We start from the raw sequence: 25,187 nt of genomic DNA on the forward strand, positions 1-25,187 counted from the left end.
ATCGGAAAGCAGTGACACGAACAGATATCTGCATGCCAATGTTTATAGCAGCATTATTCACAATTGCCAAGAGATGGAAACAACCCAAATGTCCTTCAACAGATGAGTGGATAAATAAAATGTGGTATATACACACGATGGAATACTACGCGGCAGTAAGAAGGAACGATCTCGTGAAACATATGACAACATGGATGAACCTTGAAGACATAATGCTGAGTGAAATAAGCCAGGCACTAAAAGAGAAATATTATGTGCTACCACTAATGTGAACTTTGAAAAATGTAAAACAAATGGTTTATAATGTAGAATGTAGGGGAACTAGCAATAGAGAGCAATTAAGGAAGGGGGAACAATAATCCAAGAAGAACAGATAAGCTATTTAATGTTCTGGGGATGCCCAGGAATGACTATGGTTTGTTAATTTCTGATGGATATAGTAGGAACAGGTTCACAGAAATGTTGCTATATTAGGTAACTTTCTTGGGGTAAAGTAGGAACAGATTGGAAGTAAAGCAGTTAGGTTAGTTGTCTTTTTCTTACTCCCTTGTTATTTTTGTATGTGTGCTAATGAAGGCGTCAGGGATTGATTTAGGTGATGAATGTACAACTATGTAATGGTACTGTGAACAATCGAAAGTACGATTTGTTTTGTATGACTGCGTGGTATGTGAATATATCTCAATAAAATGAAGATAAAAAAATGGAATCAAACTGACAAAAAAAAAAAGATGGGGACAAAAACTAAATCACAAATTGTGTGGGATGCGGGGGTGATTTGGGTGTTCTTTTTTACTTTTATTTTTTATTCTGATTCTGATTCTCTTACGTAAGGAAAATGTTCAGAAATAGATTGTGGTAAAGAATGCAAAGCTATATGAATATACTGTGAACAGCTGATTGTACACCATGGATGATTGTATGGTATGTGAATATATCTCAATAAAAATGAGTTTAATTTAAAAAAAATGAAAATAACTGAAGTGGTGGAACTCTAACCTATAACATTCTTTGAAATTTGCTCTAGAACTGTTCATTGAATTGTGTTTTGAAAGTTATCACCTTTCTGTATATATCCTATATTTCACAGCAAAGTAAGAACTGAAACTGTAGAACTGTAACACAGCACACTTTTTGAAATGACCTATGTTAACTGCTTGTTCAGCTGTACTTTGAAAGTTAACACCTTTCTGCTTTTATGTTATATTTATCAATAACAGAAATAACTGTAATTGTGGAACTGTAACCCATAACATTCTTTGAAATTTTCTAACTACTTGTTGAATCATACTTTGAAAATTATCACTGCTATGTATATATGTTAAAGTTTACAATAAAATGCATAAAAAACCAAAAAAAAAAGGAAGCAGTGGTTCTACCTCAGTGGTTCTGAGCAGGTGGTGATTTTGCTTCTGGAGACATGTGGCAATGTTTGGAGACATTTTTTGTTGTTACAACTGTGTAGGGGTAGGGGTTGGGGGGCTACTGGAATCTGGTGGGTAGAGACCAGGGATGCTGCTAAACATCCTACAATGCCCAGGACAGCCTCTCACCACAAAGAATTATCTAACCCAAATTTGCAATACTGCCAAAGTTGAGAAACCCATTTCTATATGAATTAACTGAAAAAAGATATTCACAATATATTGATAATTGTATAGAAAGCAAATGTGCAGATCAATATCTATAGCATTGATCCATTTTAAAAGTTAAACAACATATATTTGTGTGCAGGTATATATGTATACATGTGTACACATTTAAGAAAAAGGCTAGAAGAATACAGGCCAAACTCATATCCATGATTGTATTTTTTCAGGGGTGAGGTTGGTGGGTAGGAAGGAGTTTCCTCTTCATATTCTTAAAGAGTGGTGGGGAAAATAATAATTGATTTTGGTTTATAGGTATTCAGCTTATATAGCCTACCTTTCCAGGATCACACATATCTCAAAATAGAGTACACGCATGGTAACACGGCGATGAAAAGCACATATGTTGCTTTTCAAGGGACTGTCACATAAAGCTGATTTAGATGAATTCTACAATTGGGACTTTTGTGGGAGACTCTTTCTTTTCATTCCCCTGAGTCTACCATTAGTTACAGTTGAGCTTGGCAATACTAGGTTTTGACTTTTTAATCAAACAAAATAAAATGAAGCTCCTACTTTGGGTGAATAAATGGATCCAAGTAGCAAAGATGCATAGAAGGTTTTAAAGCCACCTCATGGCATTCCACGATTACCATCAACAGGGAGAACAACCATTATGGAATATTCATTTTGACCAAATTGCTCTGTCGGCCCCCTTGCTTTCAGCCAAATTGTTTTCAGCAGGCACAGAGATAGGTGTCTAGAAGCCTTTGAAGATTCTATTACTGTAATAGCCAGGCCGGGGAGGAGAGCGCAGTGCGGGAGACACGGCTGCGGCGGATCAGTGGGCCTTGGTGATTGACGGAACATGGGGGGGGCGGTGAGCGAGAGGGCGCCAGGGTTTCAAGCTCAGTGGGCTGGGAGAATGGGGTGCCATTCTCTGCACCAGGAGATCAAGGAGGCACAGCTGTGTGTGTGGACAGAGGTGTGTGTGTAGAATGTTTGGCTGGGGGCGTGCGGAGTTGGAATATCAGTGGAACACACGCGTGGAAAAATCAAGAGGACAGTCGGTTATCTGGTTCTGGAGCTCAGGAGGGCGAGTGGGACTGGACATGCGTCCAGGGTCCCACATGAGCTGGAGGCTGCAGCTCTGGGTGGGCCAGGTGTGGTGCCAAGGGAGGGCGAGGGAGATGAGTGCTGAGGCAGCGTCCTAGAGGATGCTAGTGCTCCCCGAAAAGGCTTAGGAAAAGAAAGTGAAAGGAGGAAGCACTTTAGGAAGAGAGGTCCGAGAGAGAGGAGACGGAGGCTTAGGAAGGGAGGGATGGTCACTGCAGCCCCAACAAGATGAGGAGGGAAGAGGGACCCTGGCTGTGCAGTTAAGCCATCTGCATGGCTGGGCTGGGGGAACCTGCACTGCAGAGCTGAGGAGGGTCCTCACATCCCGCTTCTTGGGGAATGGGGCCTTACGTGTAATTTTTGGGTCTGGGGATAGGGGCCTTGCATACTTGTGTTTGCCATCATGTCCCCAATGTTGAGCAAAATGCTGAATATCCTGCAGGTATTTAACAGATATTTTTTGAAGAAAGAAAAGGGCAGTGGGTGGGAAAATTAAAGGGAATGGAGCAGTTATAGTTGCTAAAGGGGGCAGGGAAGAAAGGAAGGGTGCGCTTTGGACACATTTCTGGGCCCAGAGAAGGGAGCTGGCAGAGAAGCTGGCATTGTTTGGTGACAATGCAGGGAGGAGATGGTGGCTGAGTAAAGGCTGGAGGAGGCAGAGGGCTTGCTTCTAAGGCCTCAGGAGAAAAGTCTGTGTTGGTTCACCCTGCTGCATGCAGCACTGGGCTCTAACTTATGCACTCACTTTTGGCTCAAGGCCAGAGACCCACTTGAGCAGGCCCAGTAGCCCCGAAAGCTGAGAGAGGGAGCAGGACACCCTGTCCTTTCTGTGCTTTTCAGAACAGGTAGGCAGGACGAGGTGTCTTGTTAGCACACTGCCCATGGCAGGGAAACAACACAAACTTGGGTGGGAGTAACCACCTTAGGGCAGGGTGAAGGAAGAGAAGGAACCCATTCTTCAGGCATTTATCCAGCATCTACTGTATGGATTGCCTGTTTCCAAATTCTGGCTCTGTTTCAAAGTCATACTCCCGAGTTTTTCTCTTCACGTGGACAGGATAGTACTGACTCATTCTAGCCCATGTGCATTGTTAATGGTTGTACGCTTGACAACCAATAAGAAGAAACACACTATTAACTGCTAGCCTTTATTGAGTGCCTTCTATGAAACAGGCACTTGTTATCTCATTTAATCATTTAATCCCTAAGAGGTACGTGGAGGATCTGAGGCTCCTCGAGTGGTGGGAGGCACCTGCTGAAAGCTGCCTTTCTCTGAATGGCCAGGTCTTCAGGGCAGGAGACTAAGGGCAGCAAACAGAGTGGCATCTGCTTGGCTCCCAGGTGAGAGTGCTGACCTGCACAAGCTCCCAGCTGCACCCTGCTGGGACCAGCCCTTGCTGGGGGGCTTTCGTTGGTGGGGCAGAGTCTATGAGGGGGATTTTGTTTTCTCTACCCTGGGAGTCCCAGGTGCTGGTGGTGGCCCTGAGGACATGATGAAGGTGCTAGGTCTGAGCTTTGGGCTGGAGAAAAGGGGAGCTTGTGGACCTGTGTCTTCCTTTAGTTAGGAACCATCTCGACCCATTGGAAATACTATAGAAGGACAGAGCTGAGGAGGGAGTAAGCGAGGAGGAAAGAGGTTTTCCAGGCTTGAAGAGCCATGTCCTGTGCTCCAGGGCAGGCTGGCCCTTGGATTTGCACTTTACAAATCACAGTTTCTCCCTGGACTCAGCCAGGACCCTTCCCTGGCTGGGAGATGACTCGGCAATCTGAGAACAGTGGCGCATGTGTGGGTCCTTCCATTGCCCCAGGGCTACATTGGGTGCAGAGGGCATTGCTGCTGGCCTGACCCAGACTAGGTGCTGGGCTGTTTCCTCCTAGTTGAGAGGAGGGAGCCTGTCAACTCTTAGGAGCCTGAAACTTGCAGATCCTTGAGGAGCAAGGTCTTCTTGGAGGCAGTGAGGGTCTCTGTGGATGCCCCTTGGAAATCCTATATTGGGAGCTGGAATGTTTTCAGGAAGGAGTAAATCCCTATCTCCCTATTTGGGGGGCTGTTGAGCTGAGTGGGATATGGATTATGTTAACGCCTTGGCTTAAAATCTTCCTGTGAGGTCCCAACTTGCTTATCAAAATACCCCAACTCCATGTCTCAGCCGCAAGCCCCCTGCCTGCCTTCCTGATGTCACCTCCTTTCCTTTCCCTGACACCAGCTGCTCTGGCTTTCCTGCTGGCCCCCATCTGCCCATGCTTGCCTCAGGGCCTTGACTCCTGCCATCCCAGCCTAGGAAAGTCTCTACCTCAGATGTATGTTGGCTCTTTCTTGTCATTCAGCATGTGGCCCTCCCTGGTCCCCATCCCAAGGTATCACCCTATCACTCTCCCTTCCATAACCCATTTCATTATCATCATAGAACCTCTCACTATCTGATATTATAATCATTTATTATAGTTATTTATAGCTTACTTATTTATATTTGTTTATAAATATTATAGTTATTTATAGTTTCCTTATTTGCAAAGTTCTCCCTTCCTGTCTCAAGGCAGGGATTTGTCATCTTGTTCATTGTTAAAAACTCAGAGCCTACAATAGTGCTTAGCACACGTTAGGCACTCAGTGAACATTTTCAGAATGAATGAAAAAATATTTCTTTGTAAGGATGTAGAGATTGGGTCTAAAAACAAAGCAAAGTGAAAGCAGCTGTTTCAATGGGAAACTAAACATCTCTTGTCTTTGTTTTTTTTGCAGGATCTACTGTCCCTGCCATTCAGCCTGGTCGAAGGTCAGGTAAGAGCTTGCTTTGTCCTGGCTTAGGACATTTCTTAAGTTTGATCTAAACGAAGGAGGTAGACACGTCTTTTGTACTCTATACCTGTGCCAGCCCCAGCAACATAGGAGGCTAAGGAGAGGGGTGGGCATCACCAGGGCTCACAGCCTGTAGTTTTCTTAACCTCCCCTCCCAGCGGTAGGGACTCCTGGATCTGGCTGGCAGATAGTTGCCACAAGACCCAGCACTTCCGACCCCCGACCCCCATGCCTGAGGCAGACATCTATAATCGACCATAGCACTGTTCAACCTGTAAGCAGAACAGTCTCTACTAATCAATCAGAAAAAGCCTTGTGAGATGCACCCTACTGGTCATCTTTAATGGATGAACTCTAGAAATGAAGTCAGTCTTGCTAGGGTCCGGGGGATGGTTAAATGGCTTCTTATTGGGAATGGTGAGGATGGTCGTCAGAATGGGATCTATGGGCTTGCCTCCGTTTCTCTATAATAGGAAAGTAAAGGAAGGCCACGTCTTCAGGCCTCACACCACATTTTTATTATATTGGTACCACCGGAGCTTGGTCATGTAAGAATATAATTGATTCAAATGAATCTATACCTTAGGGCATTTTTTTTTTATTGATTCCAACTCTACATTGTTATTGTTGCTTAATGAGGAATGAATGTAATTTCTAATGAAGCCACATGGCTCTTGGATAGATGAAGTAAGCTTTTATTTCCCCCGTGATGCCATATCCTCTCTTCAATTAAAACTTGGGAAGGAAAAATTAATACAAATGTAAGACATTTTTTTCTAAGATTAGTGTCAGGATACCAGCTTTTTATTACTCATGTAAATTTCTTATGTAATGAGATTGGAGAGGCTGGTCCTTGAGTGGACTGGAGATGAGGTAAGTGTGAAGGAGGCTTTGTGGGGAGGCTGGATCTGTGGTTTCTGTTATGAAGTGGTGATTAGAGTGTGCTCCTTGCTCTCACGGCCCCTGCTCTCCTCCTTCGAGGGTCACCATCCATCAGAACACCCCTCCCTACTCCCCCCTGCTTGGCTGCCAGTTACAGGCAGAAGAATTTGAGTAGCTGCCTAAAAAAAATTTATTGAAGTGACATTCACATAACATAAAATGAACCATTTTCAAGTGAACAACTCAGTGACATTTAGTACATTCATAATGTGCAACCACCACCTCTATCCAATTCCACAACATCTCTGTCTCTCCAGAATAAAACCCTGTACCCATTAGGTTATCACTCCCCACTCTGCCTTCTCCCCAGCCCCTGGTCACCACCAATCTACATTCTGTCTCTATGGACTTATCTACTCTGGACATTTCATACAAATGGAATAATAAAATATGTGGCCTTTTGTGTGTGGCTTCTTTCACTTATAAAACAGTTTGGCTGTTCTTCAAAGTTAAACAGAATTACCATATGACCTATCAATTCCGCTCCTAAGTATATAGCCAAAATAATTGAAAATGGGTGGGTATTCAACCAAAAACATGTACACAGATGTTCATGACAGCACTATTTACAATAGCCAGAAGGTTTGGAAACAGCCTAGTTGTCCATCAATGGATGAATGGATAAACAAATGTGGTCTGTCCATACAATAAGCACTGTTCAGCCATAAAAAAGAAATGAAGTTCTGGTATGTGCTACAACATGGATGAACCTTGAAGACATTACGCTGCGTAGCTGCCTTTTGCTTGACCTGGGACCCCTCTGCTCTGAGCCGGGCTGCTTTATCAAAGACCCATTTGGAAAGGTTGAGATCCTGGGAGATTGGCTCTGTCTGTGGACACAGGTTACTACTGCTTCATTGGGCTGCCTGCCTGGCTACTTAGCTAGCCACAGCCTCTTAGGCTGGGAATTTAGAACAGAAAATGTTGCCATTCCTCTGTGTAGCTGTCTGCCTGTGTCGTGGCCAGTTCTGAGCACTGTGATTTCTGCAGAGCTTGGTGAGAGCAGCAGATCAGACCTCAGAGGTGTCCTCAGGAGGCAGGGGCAGTGGAGCGGGCCCAGCTCTCCCATGTGTCTCCCATCTGTCCCGTTTGGGGACACAAGCAGCAGATGGCAGAGGAGGGGTCTTCCAGGCACAGCTGACCTCAGACCTTTTGCCCCACTGGGGGTTTACTCAGAAACCTCCTGCTTTGTGCAGAACCTCGGCCCAGTGGTCTGATCATGCCAGCAGCTGAGCTTGTCCCCCCAAGCCTGAGAAAGATGTTTTAGGAGTGTTGGGGTGCTTAGGGGAAGGATGGCTCTGTTGGCGGTCAGCAAAGGAAGGAAGCTCCTAACTGTTTCTGGGTGCTTCTTTTGTGCCAGGGACTGTGCCAAGTGCTTTATTTACATGTTCCCTTTCATTGCATCCCCCCATGCAACTCCTTGTATGTTGGTACAAATGTTAACCCTTTTTTAATGAGGTGAAATTCACAAACCATAAAATTAATCATTTTAGAGTGAGTGATTCAGTAGCATTTAGTACATTCACAGTGATGTGCTACCACTGCCTCTGTCTAGTTCCAAAATATTTCCATCATTCCAAAGGAAACCCCTGTGCCCATTAGGTGGTTACTCCCCATTCTTCTCTCCCCACAGCCTCTGGAAACCACCACTCTACTTTTTGTATCTTTGATTTCCCTATTCTGAACATTTCATATAATGTTTTCAAGGTTCATTCATGTTGTAGCATGTATCAGTACTTCATTCCTTTTTTTGAGGCCAATTAATAATATTGCATTATTTGTATGAATAGACCACATTTTGTTTATCCAGTCATCAGCTGATGGACTTGGGTTGTTTGTACCTTTTGGCTATTGTAAATAATGCTGCTATGAACATGTGTGTACAAGTAAGTTTTTGAGTCCGTGTTTTCACTGCTTTTGAATATATACTTAGGAGTAAAATTGCTGGGTCATATGGAAATTCTATGTTTAACTTTTTGAGGAACTGCCAGACTGTTAACATCTCTTAACAAAAGGAAACTGAGACTTAGCAAAGTGTCTCCAAGGTCACCCACAGTGGGATCAGAGCTGGATTTGAAGGTAGGCAGGCTGGCTCTAGGGCCCGAGTTTCTAACTCCCGTGCTTATCTGCATGTGGGGGTTTTGTCCCTGGTTAGCACATTTTATTCTGGGCACTTGGGAGAGAAGAGGTGGAAGGAGAAAGGATGACAGGCAGGTTCCTTTCATTTCAAGAGACCAAATACATCCATTCCCAGCTGACCTGTTCAGTGGGTTTCGTAGCCCCTGACCTGCTGCCTTTCCCACTGTGGCTTCTTAAACTTGGGATGTAGGAAATCCTATGCAGTTGCTGTGTGACTTCACTGAGCTGGTTGGTTGACAGTTACTCAATTTCAATATCTGTCATCTATCTATCTCTATCTCTACCTACTACGTATCTACCTGCTTAACTACCTCTCATCTATCTGCCTATTTATGTCAGGGTTGACAAAGTCAACTTGATAAAATAACAGGAGCAATTCATTGGGCATCAACTGTAAGTCATGTGATTACTCTTACAGGGTGGTTCTCACCAACCTCCTTTTCCCACGATGGAGAGCAGTAGCTCAGAGAGGTGAAGTATCTTGCCCACAGCCACACAGCTTGCAAGTGGCAGAGTTGGTATTTGAATTCAGATCTGTCCATTTCCGCAGCCTGGATTCTTTCCACTGTATCTGGAGCCTTCTCCAGACTCCCCCAGGCATCAGAATTTTTCATACTAGTGCAGAGGTTGATTTTTTAAAATTTTGTTTTGCTTTCTTAAATCTAATTACAGTTCCGGCTTTCTTGGACCCACACAGTCCCCAGAGCATCTTGGGATGCTAGGAAATTCTTAGTTGGCTATGAGAAAATGGGAATTTCTATTGGGGAAAAAAACATTCCATTCCTCTCTCTTCCTAGTGGCTTAGTAACTGGCATATTGCAAAGCAGATTATCTGGTGTCTACAGTCAAGGCGATTGTTGGTTTTTAAATGACTTTGCATCCCTCCTTTCTCAATATTTCAGTAATGGGATTGAGGTCAGAATTTGTTATGTGGAGCTGTCCATCCTTCCTCCCCAAGAAATGGATGCTCACGAAACTGTCTAGGGAGGGTCTTGGAGCCCTAGCATCGCTGGCCACCCAGTAGGGTGGGAGGGGAAGGAGGGTGATAAATTTTGGGTTCCTGCCCCCAGAGTGTTCCATGGCTCCCCAGGCACCAAAGCAGTTAAATGCTCTGCCTGGCACATAACTTTTCAAAGGCTACCCTTCCCCCAGTCCACCTCTCCTGAGTGTGATAAAGCACATGGGGGAGCTGGGGAATATTTACACCTGCTCCGTGCACAAGTTTCAATGGCAATAATTCTCTGACCTTTTAAAATGAATAAATCCCCTTGGCAGTGGCATATTTCTAAAGCTTAGCTTGGAATGGGGACCGAGGCATTGCAAGATGTGGCCAAACTGAGAAGATTTATTATTCTCCAGGGGTCTGTCCTGAAAACGTGCCCTGCCCATGGCCCCACTCAGGACAGTTTGGGTGGAAGAAAGTGTGTTTTTGGCCCAGGCGTGAGTCTTTGCATCACCTCCCAGACAGATGAAAGCAGACAGTCTGTTTTTCAGATTGTAGTGGATTTATTCCTTTGATCACCTGCCTCTGTCTGCCTCCTATAAGTTCTGATGGATGCACTGTTCTCCTGTCTTTGTTACTTGCTGTCACACGGAACTTGGGGTGAGAATCTTATTTTCATGGGCTCTTTAACTCCCTTCCAGGATCACCAGGGGGCTTAAGAACCTCTGTGGTTGACAGGTTTCCTTCTTTTCATCTTCTCTCTCCCCCAGAGCTTCCAACCACAAGGTGTGGGAGGGCCTGGAGAGAACGGGCTGGCACTTCTGGACATCTACTGTGTGCCAGGTGCCTTACAAAAGCCAACGTGTGTACTCCGCACAGCAGCCCTCGAGAAAGGTTGGATTAAACCCATCTCCAGGTGGGGAGCCTGGTCTGACTGACTCTGAAGTATTTCCTCTTTCTAATGCTACTTTGGGAGCTGGGAGACTTAGTGGGGACACTTGGGTGGGTCTCTTCCCAACACCCGGGCCTCTCTCATTCTCCAAATCCGGCCTCCATGGCTTTCCCAGGATCCGGGCTCATAATTCCGAGAGTCATGCTTGTGCCTCCAGTCTGGACTGGCTTTTGCCTTCTTTCATCAGCTCCTTGTAGATTTCACAGATCCTGCCTGTTTGAGAGGCCTGGGCTGGCTTCCTAGCAGAAGGAATTCTCTTTCCTGCTCATCCAGTGTCAGTTTGTAATTACCAGTGTAATTAGAGCAGGGTTCACCATCTGATCCTTGGCGGAAGCTGCAAGTCTGCCTGCGTAGGTTGCTTTGGCTTAGAAGGGTGTCTGGTCCTCTTCCTCACCCCGAAGAACCATGGGAATTGCCTTCTCAGAGTACCCAGTCCAGTCGTGTCACTTTCCGGTGGCTTTCCATTGTTCTGAGAGTATCACCAGACGACCCGACGCGAGCTGGCCCCAGCCTCCTTTCTGACTGTCGTCTGAGATTACACCAGGGCCTCCACCCCCGAGGGGCCTTTGAGACCTGTGAGTATCAGCGCCCTTCCTGCCCCAGCGGTGCTCATTTCCGTGGTGCTTTTACTTTATTTTTCACAGCATTTAGCATTGTCAGAAATAAATTCTTTCCCAGTTCTCTTGTTTATTTACTTGATTCCCTTCACTAATATATAAGCTCCTCAACAGCTATGTCTTGTTGGCTCTGATAGCTCCTGAGCATGGCACATCATGAGCATCCAATAAATATTTGTTGAATGAAAAACTGAGACCTAAATGACATCTTATTATTCCTACAACAGTCTATCATGTTCCACTGTTTATCATCATAAACAATGTTTATCTGTTTTCAAGTATTTGTCTACTTGCCCTTCTTTTTTTGTGCTGGGTAGGTCAGAAGTTGGTACAATTCATTAGAAGCAGCACCTCATCTGTCTGTTTATTCCCTTGGACCCCCAGTCCCTTGTGTAATACCTGGTTTGGAGAAGATTCTCAATACACATTGCATGGATGGATGGGTGGGTGGATGGATGGATAAGTGGGTGAGTCTGGTTGAATTTTCTTGAGTTTCTGACCATACTTTGAAGAAATTAATAATTTTCTGACATTGTCCTATCTGGGATTATTCAATCTCAACCCTTAAGCTTTTCAGTTCAAAAGAACATACATGGAATCATATATGGAATTAATTCCAGGATGCCTCCCTTCCAAATCAGCAGGTTAAGATTGCACCTCCTACCATGCAAAGGGTCATGAATTTCTGTGCATTAGGAACTGTTGTCATGACATTATTTTAAAAAATTAATTTCCATTTGTATACTGTTATAGGCTAAGAATGTAGCTTGAACCGTATCTACTATGCAGACTTTGCTGAAGTTTACTTTGTGAATTAGTATGTGATTGTCTTTTTTTTTTGTAATGCTCATTGTAGCTTGGGACCCTTTATTTTATATCTGAGATAGGCTGATTAAGATCTCCTGGAGCCAGATTCTCTTGGTGTTGGTCAAAGTTTGTGCTTGATAGATTCTGAGTCCATGTTATTTGACACACAAAGGCTGTTCATTGACTAGCATTGGTTATGACTGAAACTTTTTCTATTATAAAATGACCTTCTTGAACTTGGTTAGTGCTTCCTGCCTTGGATTTTCTGAAATCAATGTTGCTCTTCATTCTTCCTTTAGTTTCCAGGGTCCTGGAAGCATCCTTTCATTGTTGCACTTTTTTTTTTTCCCCACTTCCTTTTGCTGTAGTTATCTCTTGGAAGTAGCATAGGGGTAGATTTTTTTTTTTTTTTTTTTTTTTTGTTCACCCATGTCTGAGAATCTTAGTCTTTTAATACAAGAGTATAGTACAAGTATATTTGCCATAATAGATATGTTTGATCTTCTGTCATTTAAAAGAATTATTCCTTAAAAACAGGTTTCCTTGCTGCTTCATTTATTCTCTCTGTTCTTTGCTGTGGATTCTTTTTGGTTTGCTTTTATCTTAACCTGCTGATTTGGAAGGTAGACATCCTTTATTAATTCTACATGTGGTTGCCTTTAAGTTCTGAAAAGCACTGTAACCCTTGTTTCTCTAACATTCAAAGTCGAAAAAGAAATGGCATCTTTGAACTCCATCCAGGGAAGATGAAGGATTTTAGCTGGTCCTTCTAAGAAGTCTACACTTCTCTGCAACCTCTTCTAACATCTTCCCAGTCTTTGTCATTAGAATTGGAAGCCTTAGAGCCAGCTTAGTGTTAATAAATTATAATTTTGACATAATCATAATAATAGGTAATATTTGTGGAGGGGGCACTGGGCTAAACACAAAATGTAGACTCTTTCATCTAATCCTCCCACCAGCCTGATGAGGAGCTGTCTTTTGCCTCCATCATTCAGATGCCAAAACCAAGTCTTGGAGAGGTTTCAGCACTTGCCCAAGGCCACACATTTGAACAAGTGACAGAGACATTAGTGCTGGGCTTGGCTCCAGCTCCTAACCACGACTGTCTTGCTCCTCTTTCAGAAACCACAGCTGCTAACTGCATGTGGCTTTGGAACCCTATTCCTACCAAGCCGCTCATCTGGGCTCTTGCCTGTCCATTTCCACCCAGATGCTCCCTTCTGGTATTCAGTTTATGTTATTGACTTCAAACTTATAGACCAGAACCGCTTAAACTCTTAATGTTTGGAGGATTCCTGTGGGGATTCTTGTTACTCACCCCAGTACATGGAGTGAGGCCTGAGACACTCCATATCCTTCCAGCTTCTGAGCAAGGCTGATGCTGCTGGTCCAGCGCCTGCTGGTTTAATTGACATTGTCTTCAATGGGCCTCTAGTCCATTATTGTTTACCATGGTGGCTCAGTGCATGGATTTTGAAGCCACAGCACGGTGATTCACATCCCAGCTCGGCTACCTCCTGGGATTATAGTTACCTGTCTCCATTGTGTGGGATGTGGTGAGGGCACGTTCCCATCCCCTATCCCAACTCCCTTCCTAGCCCTTGGGATTTGTGTAAACCTTGCCCTTAACCTCCAGATTCTTCCCATTTCCTCTACATAAATCCTTTCCTCAAAATTGGCTAGAGTCTCACCTCTTCCAGGCAGCTCTCCGGTTAACCAATCTCAATCTAGTTCTCTCATTTAGTCTTATAAAAATGTGTACCTCTCCATCTTATGTATTTTGAGCATTTTGTAACTGATGTTATTGTGTATATAGACTTGGAGAACACACTTGGATAAACTACTTTGGATTGGGGGGTAAGACTCCCAGGGGGATATTTAAGAACAGAGTGCTGCTGTTCAGCTACCTGCAGGAATATTTTTTTCTGAGTGGGTTGTATAAGCTTAGATACAAAATAGAATTGGTTAGAATAATAGAGGTTTAGAGGCTCTTGGGTGGGGAAAGCAATGGAGAAAGAGAAAAAAAGAGACACGAAGCAGCTATCATTCAGACAAAGATCAGACATTTTTGAAGGGAATTGCAGGGGAGTTTCGCACTGCTGTTGCAATGTTTTCCTCTTTCCTACCAACCCAAGAGCTGTTCAGTGAATGTCCATTTCCTGCTAATGTTTTGCGGAGATAGCTCTGTTTGGAGTTATGGTGATGATGAGCCAGGTTTGGTCTCAAGGTGGGCATGGCAAGAACCAAGCTGACTGACCATCAGCACCCACCCACACCTGGGCTGCACTCACGTTTCCATGGGTACCAAGGGACTCTATTAACAGAGGCCAGGAGGATTCTTCTTAGAATGAAAACTCTACCTGCTAAGAAAAATACTTTGATACAAGCTTGGCTGAGATGGTGAGGAGTCTGGGACACAGGAGGGTGGGGAGGTGAAGGAAGAGGAGGAGGTGGGGCATGGCCAAGCAGCCTGCTTGATGTGGTTGACTGAAAAGAACTTCCTTACCTGATACCCTCAAATATTCAGCAGATTCTACAAAAATCTCTAGGTGCTTGACGTGATTGGATTTCCTCTGAAAACCAATGAAGGAGTTGGGTTCTGCGCCTAGGATGCTGGGGGGTAAAACTGAAATATCACAGCAAGATTGAAAAACACAGTCAAGAAAAATACGCAGAAATGAAGAGCCAACCAGCCAGGCTGAAGCAGTAGGCAAGGGCTTGGACTGCAACCAGTTATAATCCAGATTCTGCCTAACCAGATGCCGACAGGATAGTCAGGGGTTCTGCTGTTATCTGGGTTAGCAATATTGTTTTTAGTCACCTGTTTATATGCCCAGTCTAACTTCTTTAACAGCAGAGGCTAACCAAAAGTTGCATTTAACTTGGGAGGTTTGACCCATTGTGCATCCAGTTCCATGTAGTAACAAGATTGCCAATGTTCAATTAGACCAGGGTTTGGAAAGCTCCTGCCTGTGGGCCCAATCCAGCCCACCATCTGTTTTTATAAATAAAGTTTTACCGGAACACACTCATGCTCATTCTTTTATGCATTGCCTATGGCTGCTTTTCTGGGATAGTGGCAGGGAGGAGATGTTATGATGGAGACCATATGGCACACAAAGCCTAAAATTTTTATAGTGTTAGACTGTAAGCTGCTCAAAGGCAAGGATGAACTGTCTCCTACATGTATGTCCTCTTCACAGTTCTAAGGAGAGAGTTTTGGGTCCCAGAGTGAGCTGTTCTCAAGTTATCAGCCACTGGGATAGTTCCAGAAACTTTGGAGAGCAACTCAGGCTACATGTAACCATGTCCCAACTATCAGCCTTTCTCTACCTGCTGTTCATTTGGAAAGTCTAGCTCATACCTTTATATCCTGACAAGGTGTGTAGAAACCATGTATTGGTCCTTTTGACCCTTGAGCCTAGAGAGTCCTCCTGTTTGTGCAGTGGAATGGCTTGGTGGTTCTTAACCCTGGCTGCACATTGGAATCACCTGGAAAGCTTGTAAAAATCCAGATGCCCAGGTGATTAAATTAAATTAGAACCTCTAAGGGTGGGACTCAGAAGTTGGTGGTTTCTAAAGCCTCCTGGGTGATTCCAATGTACAGGCAAAGTTGAGGACCACTAACTTGGAGTCACTGACATTAAATGTGTTAAGCTCCCAAAGACTTTATTTCTTTTTTCAATGTGGTGATAAGGGTTCTGTAGTCAAGTAAGTTTGGAAAACAAGGTTAATCAGGTGTTTTTCACGGCAGGATTTATCAACACCTTTAATATTCTAACATGGACTCTCAGTCTCCCAGATGTGGATAGAGTCTCCCGTTTCTGCCTTTGACCTTACATCCCTCTTGAGGAACACCTCTCAATACCATGTGGGTATTTGATGTCTGTTATTTTTAGCCGTGGGCACTGAAGCTAATTTTAGGGAAACTAAAGTCCTGCCTAACACCCTGATACCCTAGTGGATTTGATGATGATGAAGAAGATAAGGATTTTGACATGATTGTCTCAAGATACCCAACAATCTGGGAGAGAAACGCTCAGCCCCTCCTGGGGGCAGGCTGCTTTCTCTACCAGGTGGCTCTTCCAGACTGTTACTTCCAATTTGGGAAATGATTGTACTTTGCATAACTGATTGAAGTAATTGCACTGGCTGTTTCTCTTAATTTATACGGTGCTGATAGGGATGAGACGGCTAACAGGGTTAGTTCTGATTTCCCCTAGATGGCCATTGATCAGCAGTCACTGGTTTGTTGCTCACCCTAATTGTGAGTCCCTATCAGGTGCCTAACTCTCCTCTTTTCCGAAAAGCTTGTGTGTCAGAATGGGTTCCTCTTGGCTCTTTCTCTTGGGTGCTTCACAGCATTCTGATCACCGCAAGGGATCCCTAGGGATGAAGCTTAAAAAACGATGGATTGTGTCATTGAAGGGAGTTTCTGGCTCAGGCACCCTTGTTCTCCCCCAGCCGTTTAGCGTGAAGGTTTTCACTAGCTTGGCCAGGAAGGAGGAGATGCAAAACTCAGTGGGCCCAATCCAAAATGTGGCCCTCCTTGCCTTTCACCGCATCAGAGCAACAGCCTGGCTTCTGCACCCTTAGGTGACCATTCCATTTTGCTTCAACAGCTCAGTGGGGAGGGAGCAAGGAATCCATAACCCAGAGTGGAAATTCTGTGCTCCCCCACCTCCCTTGGAGGAGCAGGTGACGGAGGACTCAGCCAAACATACCCCGATTCCACAGCCAAATGTTACCTCCTCCCTGGGGCTTCAGCTTGGCAGAGTCAATTTCAGAGCCATGGCATTTTTCATCCCAATTTAGGTTAGACTGGCAAAGGGAGTTTGATTTCTAAAAGCAGGATGGTGTTCTCACTGCCTGAGCCATTGAAGCCAGAGGATTAGAGTGGGCTGGCAGGAGAGGGAGGGCTCTGGGCACTGGCGGGGATGCATGTTCCTGGGCGGGGGAGTTCCTGGCGTGCCTTCCAGTAATGGGTAATAAATGTGCAGTTATTTAATTTGGAGTCAGGACTGCAGCATTATTGATTACCTGGAACATCTAAAGCTCTAGACAGTGAAAACCTCTTGCATGAAGAAGTGTGTATAGCAAATCATTGAGCATTTAAAATTAAATAGACACATAAAACATACAGAAGGTACTTCTCACTGGCCTTCTGAATGAAAGATTAGAAATGATAGTCAACTCTAAGATGCCAGCCCAAGATTCAGACATGTGGAAGGATGGATGTGTCGGATAGCATCTGCTTGCCCCTCCAGGTCCTCTTTCTGCTCTTCTCCACCCTGCACTGTGCCCTTGGAGGCTTCCCTGCATAGACCACAGCACCAGGCTCCCTTGCCCACTGGCTTCTGGTTGGGTGTGGGCAATAGGGAGCCATAACAGGATATAGGAGGAAGGAGGGGAGGATGGGGCCTTTATAGACCCTGCTTCTGCCCATGGGCTGCCTATACTCCTCTTAGGCAAACCTCTCTGTCTACATTCAGGCTCAGGGGTGATGGCAGAGCCTGGATCTCCACTGGTACTAATCAGAGAATAGAGTATTATCTATTGTGACCCCCCACCCACCCCCTGCCCATGTCTTTATAAATAGTCCCTTTATTAAATTCTTCTCAAGTTATCCTAATTTGAGTGTGCATTCTGTTTCCCACTGGGACCCTGGCTCATACAGTGTGTAAGATATGGCTTATTCTACTACCTAAAAATGGAGTCACAGTTTAAAGGTACCCTTTGCAGAGAGGCCTTCCCCTGCCCCCCTCCCCCCCTTTTTATAGCATCTTCTTGGTTTCCTGACGGTACTTGTCAAGTCTCAATGCTGTTCCTTGGTTGGTTTGTTGGGAGTGTTTCTTGCTCACTTCCTCCATTAGCACATGGGTTCCTAAGGGAGAGAAGTTGAGTGAGCTGCCCAAGACCGCACAGCTGGGAGATGGTGGGGACACAGTTGGAGCCCAGCTCTCTCTGATTCCAAGGGCCATGCCCTTCCCAGCTCCACACCCAGGGCTGAGCTGCAGGTGGGATACTATGTCCTTAAAACAATGCCCCACCTATTACCTGTATTCATGGTGGACAGAGAAAGCTTGGGCTTCTTAAAACATCCCTTGTAGGCAAAGTTGCCTCTTCTCTAGCACTAGGCAATTTGTTCAGATACAGCAGCAGAGGCTGGTCTTCAGTGTCTGCTCCCCCCTCCCTCATTTCCCTCTCTGTCCCCAGCACAGCCCCCAGGAGGCCCAGCAACCTGACCCTTGTCACAGGCCCTTCCTTCTCCACTCAGGAGGTGGTTTTCTGGGTTCAGGCCTGATACGCAGGTGGCAGGATTCTCCCTAGATATGGGAGCTGTCTCGGATTCCCAGAATGATTGTGATCTGGGTTTCCTTTCAGTAGGAGACACACAGAAGAAATCCCCGCTGTGCTCTGTAGAATCACTAATGGTGTGTGCTCAAGTCTTTGACCACAGGTCGACGATGATGGGGGATTTTCTCCTAATCTCCCTCAGAGGTCCCAGGAAAGATGAGCTGTGTTATGTGTGTTATGCTTACGTGTTACACACCCAGAAACACCTCATCCATCTATACACTGTGTATAGATGCAAAAACAACTCCTACAGCTTCATCTCTCAAAAATACAGACAAGTAAAAAGAAGAAAACAGAAAACATTCCGTAATCACACCACCAAGAAAGCCTTTGCTGCCATAAAAATTGCACTTGGTTAGACAATTAAAACAGGACAGAAAGTTTCAACATGCCCTTGACCTCTCAGCCCCCAAGTCTGGCCTGTCCTGCTTCCCAATGTTTTCCCGACCCCCTTCTAGAAAAATTGTCTGTGGCTATGCTAGTGTATATGTAGCCTTAAAAATTTATACAAAGCTGATGTTTTTCTTGTATCTTCGGGATCTTTCCGTATCAGCCCAAATGTTTCTATTCCTTTCTTCTCAATGACTACAAAATGTTGTCATATGATGTACCATGATTTGTTTGATCCTGATAGATAGGTTATTTCCACTGATTGGCTCTTAGAAATAACATTTCTGTGCACATGATTGCACATATATCTTGTCACATTTTATAAGTAAATCCCCGTAAGGAAAATCCCTAAAGGTGGGACAGCTCAGTCAAAGGTCTGGGCATTTAAACTTGCAATAGATATCGCTAATTTCCCCTTCAAGAGTGTCATAGCAACCTACACAATCACACCATTGAATGTGAGTGCCTGTTAATTCTAAAAAATATTCAAGGATCCTCAGCTGGAAGTGGAGGATGGAGTGTGTTAGTTCCTCTTCTATGCATTCACATTGGTCTGCAAAACTCTTTGATGGCACTTTTCATGTTGAATGTGATTTTTCTTTTCAGGTCTGGCTCCCTCATAAACTGGTATCATAGGTGACATTAATAAATGTTTGCTTACATCTCTCAGCTATTCTGTTCTTCAGGACAACCATCATGGAAACGTCTTAGCTCTCAAGCATGGGCTTATCACCCCAACCATGTGTCTTTCTTCTTGATCATGGTCATTTGCTGTGTCCTGGAGAATGAGATTCTTTATACTTATAACTCTTGGTCCCCTGTCCTCCCAGGTAGAGATGATAGAGATCCAAGGAAATATCCTACACCAGTGGTTTCGCTGTGCTGAGTCTCTTTGTAGACAGTGGAGTCTCACTTTTCACCATCACGATGCTGTTTCCAATTGTCTTCAAAGACTAAGGATTTGTAAGACTCCTTGGTCCAGGTGAGACTTGAAGTGTCCAAGGCAGAGGGCTTGGGCCTTATTCCCCAGGTTGGAGGCATCTTGATGTCGCCGTTGCAAGAACTTTGTCTCCCAGGCCAAGCAGAAGATTGGCAGGTGCATGTTTGGCTGTTTCTTCTGCCTCTTGGAGCCAGCCAGGGCTGGCTGGGGAGGTGCAACTTCTCATGGGTGAAGCCTGCAAAGACAGCCAGGGCTTCTCGGCGCAAAACTCAGGGCCTGAGCCAGGAAGGAAGACAAAGCAGGCACTTGATTCAAATATAATTTTCCACGCTAACTCTGATCAGTGGCAGGGGCTGCTTGAGGGGCTGTGTATATAGATTCTGAGACAGCATCTAGGTTCATCCCGAAGGAATGTCTTGATCAGTGGAGGTTGTCTGCTGAGAGCAGAGGGCAGGGTATGGGGGCATGCTTGCTGCACATCCTCCACACATTTTGACTGTGCTAGTGTCGAGCCAAAAGAAGACGTGCCTGCCTGCCATCCTGGGGTGCACTGTGCTTCACTAGGCCCCTGGACAAATGACTTTTCATTGGAACAAGGAGCAGAGCTTTGGGCTGAAGGAGAAGGGGAGATGATTTTCCTGCTCTGGGCAAGGTATGTTTTCAAGGCCCCAAAGGGAACAAAAAGGGCAAGAAACATTGTTCTTGGGAGACTGGAAACAGCTCACAGTTTGGAAGTCCCTCTTCCTTTCCCTTGCTTTGAATTTTCTCTGAGAAATGACCCTCTTAGGGGACTATATGGCAGATACAACCTGTCACTCATTGTAGTTAGTGAAACCAGTCACCCATCAATGTCCTGCAGTCCTAACCCCTGGGTAGGGGAGGCCTTAAAACATCTCACAAAGCAGGTCTAGGGGGAGCAATGCAAATATTCTCATCTGCAGAGTTCAGAGTTTTATGTGTCTTGGGGTTTCTTTCCTTCTGGAATGGTTCTAGAACCACCAGCGGCAGGAATGACAAATATGGAATATGCGTGCTGTAGGCCCTTCTGTGCTCTTGACAGGTATCATTAGTTGATACCTGGTCTCTGATTGCCACTGTCTCCCAGGTCTGGCTGCAGATGCCCCTAGAGGAAGCCTTCCTTTACTAGGCCATGAGATTTTTTTTTTTCCTTGGTCATTTGTGAAACAGTGGAGCTGCTTTACATTTCTAAGCTCCCTTCCAGATCTAATTGTCTATGGTTTCCACAGCCTTCACATCTCACCTTGTAGACTGACAGCTTCCTCTCTATAAGGCCGCCGTGGCTGTCAGCTTCTGTGTTTTGAAGTGTGAAATACAGTCGAATCTCACTCCTTCTGGATATGCCAATTTGTCTTTCATAATGCTTCAGACAGCATCGGGACTAAAATTTGCCTTCTGATCTGCTGATGAAGCAAAGGCCTGTTAGGTGAGTACAAATATGGATGGATGTATTCGTTATCTGCTGCTGCATAACAGATTACCCCCAAACAACAAACAGGTATCATCCCACTGTTTCTGTGGGTCAGGAGTCGGAACATGGCATAGCTGGGTGCCCTGGCTCAGGATTTCTCACAGGCTGCAGTGGAGAGGTCGTTTACAGCATCACTTTCCTCTGCCCTTATCTCAAGGCTTGCCTGGAGAGGGTCTGCTTCTCACTCTCAAGAGAGTGAGAATGAGCCAGTAAGAGAGGGCACCCAGGAGAGAAGTCACAGTCTTTTTTGTAACCTTCTTTTGGAAGTGACATCCCATTGCCCCTGCTGTATTTGTTTCATTAAAAGCAAGTCAGTAAGTTCAGCCTGTGCTCAAGTGAAGGGGATTGTACCAGGCTGTGGATACCAGGAGCAGGGGTCACTGGGGACCATCTGAGAGGCTGCCCATCACTATCAGAGTACGTAATAATAGTGATGAGGGCAAACAAATTTTAAGCACATAATAAGTGCCAGACATTATGATCAGAGATTTACATGGACTTTAAAATTTACTCCTCATTATAACTCAAAGAGAGAGGCACCATGGTCCCTATTTCACAGATACAGAAACCGAGGCTGATAGAGGTAAAATAATTTGCCCAGGTAGCCTGCCTCTGAAGCCTAGGCCTTTAGCAAGGAGGCTCCGTCACCCTTGAACTACTTCAAGGACTGTTCTTGAACACTGTCAGGAACTTTAGAAGTGCTTGCTAGGGTGTGGCCTACGGGGAAGCACAAAAACACAGCTTTGGGATTGAGATGGAACCTGCTTTCGGGATACTTCTGTGTCTCTGAAGATGGTAATCTTAGAGATGTTGTTGTCCTCTCTGACCTCGTTTCCTCCAGTTATAGAATGGAGATGACAGTAGTCCCTACAGCACAGGTTTATTGTGAGAATTAAATGAGGTGGCATATGCAAAGCACCCAGCCCCTAGTAGGAACTCAGTATGAGCTAGTGTCCCCTCTCCCTGCTTCCCAATAATTTATTCTAATTTTGACTGTTCTCTTTTCTCCCCTGAAGCACTTCCTTTAAGAATTGCTTTATTCCAGTCACTCTTTAAAGTAATAACACTTAAAACTCTATAAAAATATTCTACAATTAAGACAGCTTTCCTCCCAGGAAACCCCAGTGATGGAGACTTGATTGCAGTGACGACAAAGTGTTTGAGGATAACTTTTGAGTTCCAGCAAGAGTCATCTTGGTTCCTGAAACTACCCATGAGGGAGAGAGCATTTGGAGGGAGGGACAGGGGGGCTCCATGAAGCTGCTTGTTCTTCAGTTTGACCTTCAGCTGGGATGTCTTATTTCTGAGCAAGGGGAGAGGAGCTGAGGGGACCAATGAAAGCCTGCTCTCCTGGCAGAGATCATTGTTTAGAGTGCACAGTTTTAAGTGTGGGATCCTGGCATGGGCAGATGGCAGCAGGTGCTTGGAATGCCCAACTTCCAGGTTATCTGACAGGTTATCTCAATGTTGGGGAAATGATGCTCTGTTCAGGAAAGTGTCTTTCTTCCCCAACTACCTTGATTGTCAGTCATTTCTCATTCTTGGAGTTCCCAAGACCAGGTCAGTCCCCTCAACTCCTCAACCCCCTTCCCACCCCCTCCCCATTATATGCTTTTAAAGCTTTCTGCATTTTTACTTCCTGGAACCCATTACTGCTGTAACTACATAATTACTGCTTAGTATCCAACTGCTCCCACTGGATGGAAAGCTCCTTGAGGACCAGGACAAGGACCATCTTATTCTCCACTGGATCTTGAGCTCCTGGCATAAAGTTTGGGATGTAGTAGATGTTAATTTTTTTTTCTTAATGAATGAATGAAGGAATGATGTGGAAAACAGGAGAGAGGAGGAGGGAGCCAAATATGACACAAGAGTCCCAGATCTCACAGGACCTGGTGGCTTGGGTTGGCTCTGGATCAGTCTGGATTATTGGGTGGAGCTTGATGGTGAGGTGGACTTGGGCTCTTTTCTCTCTCCTAGAGACTCAGGATTGGAGGAGCTGGTGCTGGTCTCTGTTCTGGAAGGGTCTAGAAGAGGTGTTCTGGGGAGTAGAGCCTATGTTACTATCCCTGGGATGCTCTAGTGTGTTTGAGGCAGATGGAGTCTAAGGAGAAAGTCAGGGCTGATAGTTAAGTCTTCCAAGATGCTGGAGCTCATGTCTACCTTGTAGGCATGGGAACCTTAATTACACCTCTTGTCCTCAGTGTGCCAAGGCTTTGTCCTGCATTATCTTCTTAAAATGATAATGATATTGGTGGAGATGGTAATGATGATAATAATGATGGTGATGGTGATGATAATGGAGGATGATGGTGGTTCTTATTTTGCCAGGGCTTCTGTAACAAAGTACCACAGTTAGTTGGCTTAAATGACAGTTTATTTTCTCACAGTTTTGGAATTTAGAAGTCCATTCAAGATGTCATCAGGATCATGCTTCCTCCAAAGTCTGTAGCATTCTGATGGTAGCTTGCCAGCAATCCATAGCTCAATCTTTACCTCTATCATCTGATGATCTGTCTCCTTCTGTCTCCTCCTCCTCTTCCTCCTGTATCTGAATCTTCTCTGCTTAAAAGGACTCCACTCACATTGGATTAAAGCACACCCTGAATCAGTTTGGCCTCATCTTAACAGGATCTTCAAAAATCCTATTACCAATGAGTTTACACCCACAGAACTGTATTTAGGATTTGACCATGTCTTTATAAGTGATATGATTCAATGCATAACAGTGGTGAGGATGATGATGATGAGGAGGAGGATGATAGTGATTATGATGGTGATAATGGTGATGATGATGGTGATGGTGATAGTGATGGTGATGATGATGTTGATTGTGATGGTGATGGTGTTGCAGATGATGTTGATGATAAAGGAGGATCATAATGGTGGAGATGATGATGACAATAGCTAAAACTCCAGTGCTGACTTCCATGTCATTACTTTGCTAAGCACTTCACACACATTATCTAATTTAGTCTTTACAAGGACATTTTCTGGTATTTTCCATTTCCAGCATTATCCACATTTGCATAGTAAGGATGCCGAGGTACAGAGGGTTGATCTGTCTTGCCCAGTTTTGCACTGTGGCTCTGTGGGCAGGGCAGGGAGAAGATTGGGGCATTACAGGAAGACAGGGCACAGGCGGCCTCAACAAAGTTTCTTCCCTGATGTCCACTGACTCCTCCCGTGACTGTGCCCACCCTGTGTTTACAGGTGAAGGGCAAAGGAGCATGATGTGAGCTGAGAATTGTTAGTTTTCTCTGGAGGTGGGCAAAGGTCAAGGAATTGGGCAGAAACATCTGTAATATTGAGGGCTTGCTTCTGAGGGCTGTGAAGCCTGGCTCTGAGACAGTGGGCTGAGCTCTAACACAGCCAGGTAGGCAGAAAGCACAGTTCTGAAACCAGACAGATCTCTAGCCCTCCCTGACCTTGGGCAAGATGGTGTCCTTGTCTTTCCTTGTTTTAGGATTCAATTTCCTTATCTGTGAAGAAAGGGGACAATGCCACCCACACAAAGGGCTGTCATGCCATGCATCCCCACGTATCAGCTGGTATTGCTATTGTTGGAGTTATTATTATTTCCTGAGCTCAGAGGGAGGGGAACCATCCTTCAGTGGACTCTATCCTGTGCCAGGTGTTTATAAAAATGGCCTCCCTTGGCTCTCAAAACAACTCCATGAGGTAGAGATGATTCCCCTGTATGATAGATGGTTCTCTGAGAAGTCAAGTAACTCTCCAACAGTCACACAGAGCTCGGAGGTGGGCCTCAGGCTGAACTCCTAAGCTGTCTTCTTCCCTCCACCAGACTGCCTCCTGGGAAGCAGAACTCGGGCATTCTGGGTCATTGCCAACCTCCTTGGCACCATAAGTGCTGAATCCTAGGATACGTCATAGCTCAGAACATCTGGAAAAAGGTCAGATCCAGGCCTTGGCTATTGTATCCAACTGCTCTCCACCTTGGTGTTGCCAGTGGGTTGACCTCAGCCACCATCCCTCAGGTTAGGAGCCCTGAGCTGCAGCTGCTGACCTAGCCTGAACCCAAACTCAGTTTCCCCCTGGGGCAGAGCTTGATGGCTCAGAGGTGACAGAGAAAGGGCAAGTTT

The 25,187-nt window shown here is 45.1% G+C and overlaps 1 protein-coding gene across 14 annotated transcripts in view; it reads left to right on the forward strand.

Moving 5' to 3' along the window:
• RBFOX1 (RNA binding fox-1 homolog 1) overlaps positions 1 to 25,187 on the forward strand; it is a 2,130,504-nt gene that overhangs the window by 191,498 nt on the left and 1,913,819 nt on the right. For all 14 annotated transcript variants that reach the window (XM_037813986.1, XM_037813985.1, XM_037813992.1 and 11 more), the window contains exon 2: positions 5,449 to 5,487. In XM_037813986.1, coding sequence (XP_037669914.1) covers positions 5,449 to 5,487 — 39 coding nt within the window. The remainder of the gene's footprint in view (positions 1 to 5,448; positions 5,488 to 25,187) is intronic.

This window comes from Choloepus didactylus, chromosome 21 (genome assembly GCF_015220235.1).
Source record: "Choloepus didactylus isolate mChoDid1 chromosome 21, mChoDid1.pri, whole genome shotgun sequence".
Taxonomy (NCBI): Eukaryota; Metazoa; Chordata; class Mammalia; order Pilosa; family Megalonychidae; genus Choloepus; species Choloepus didactylus.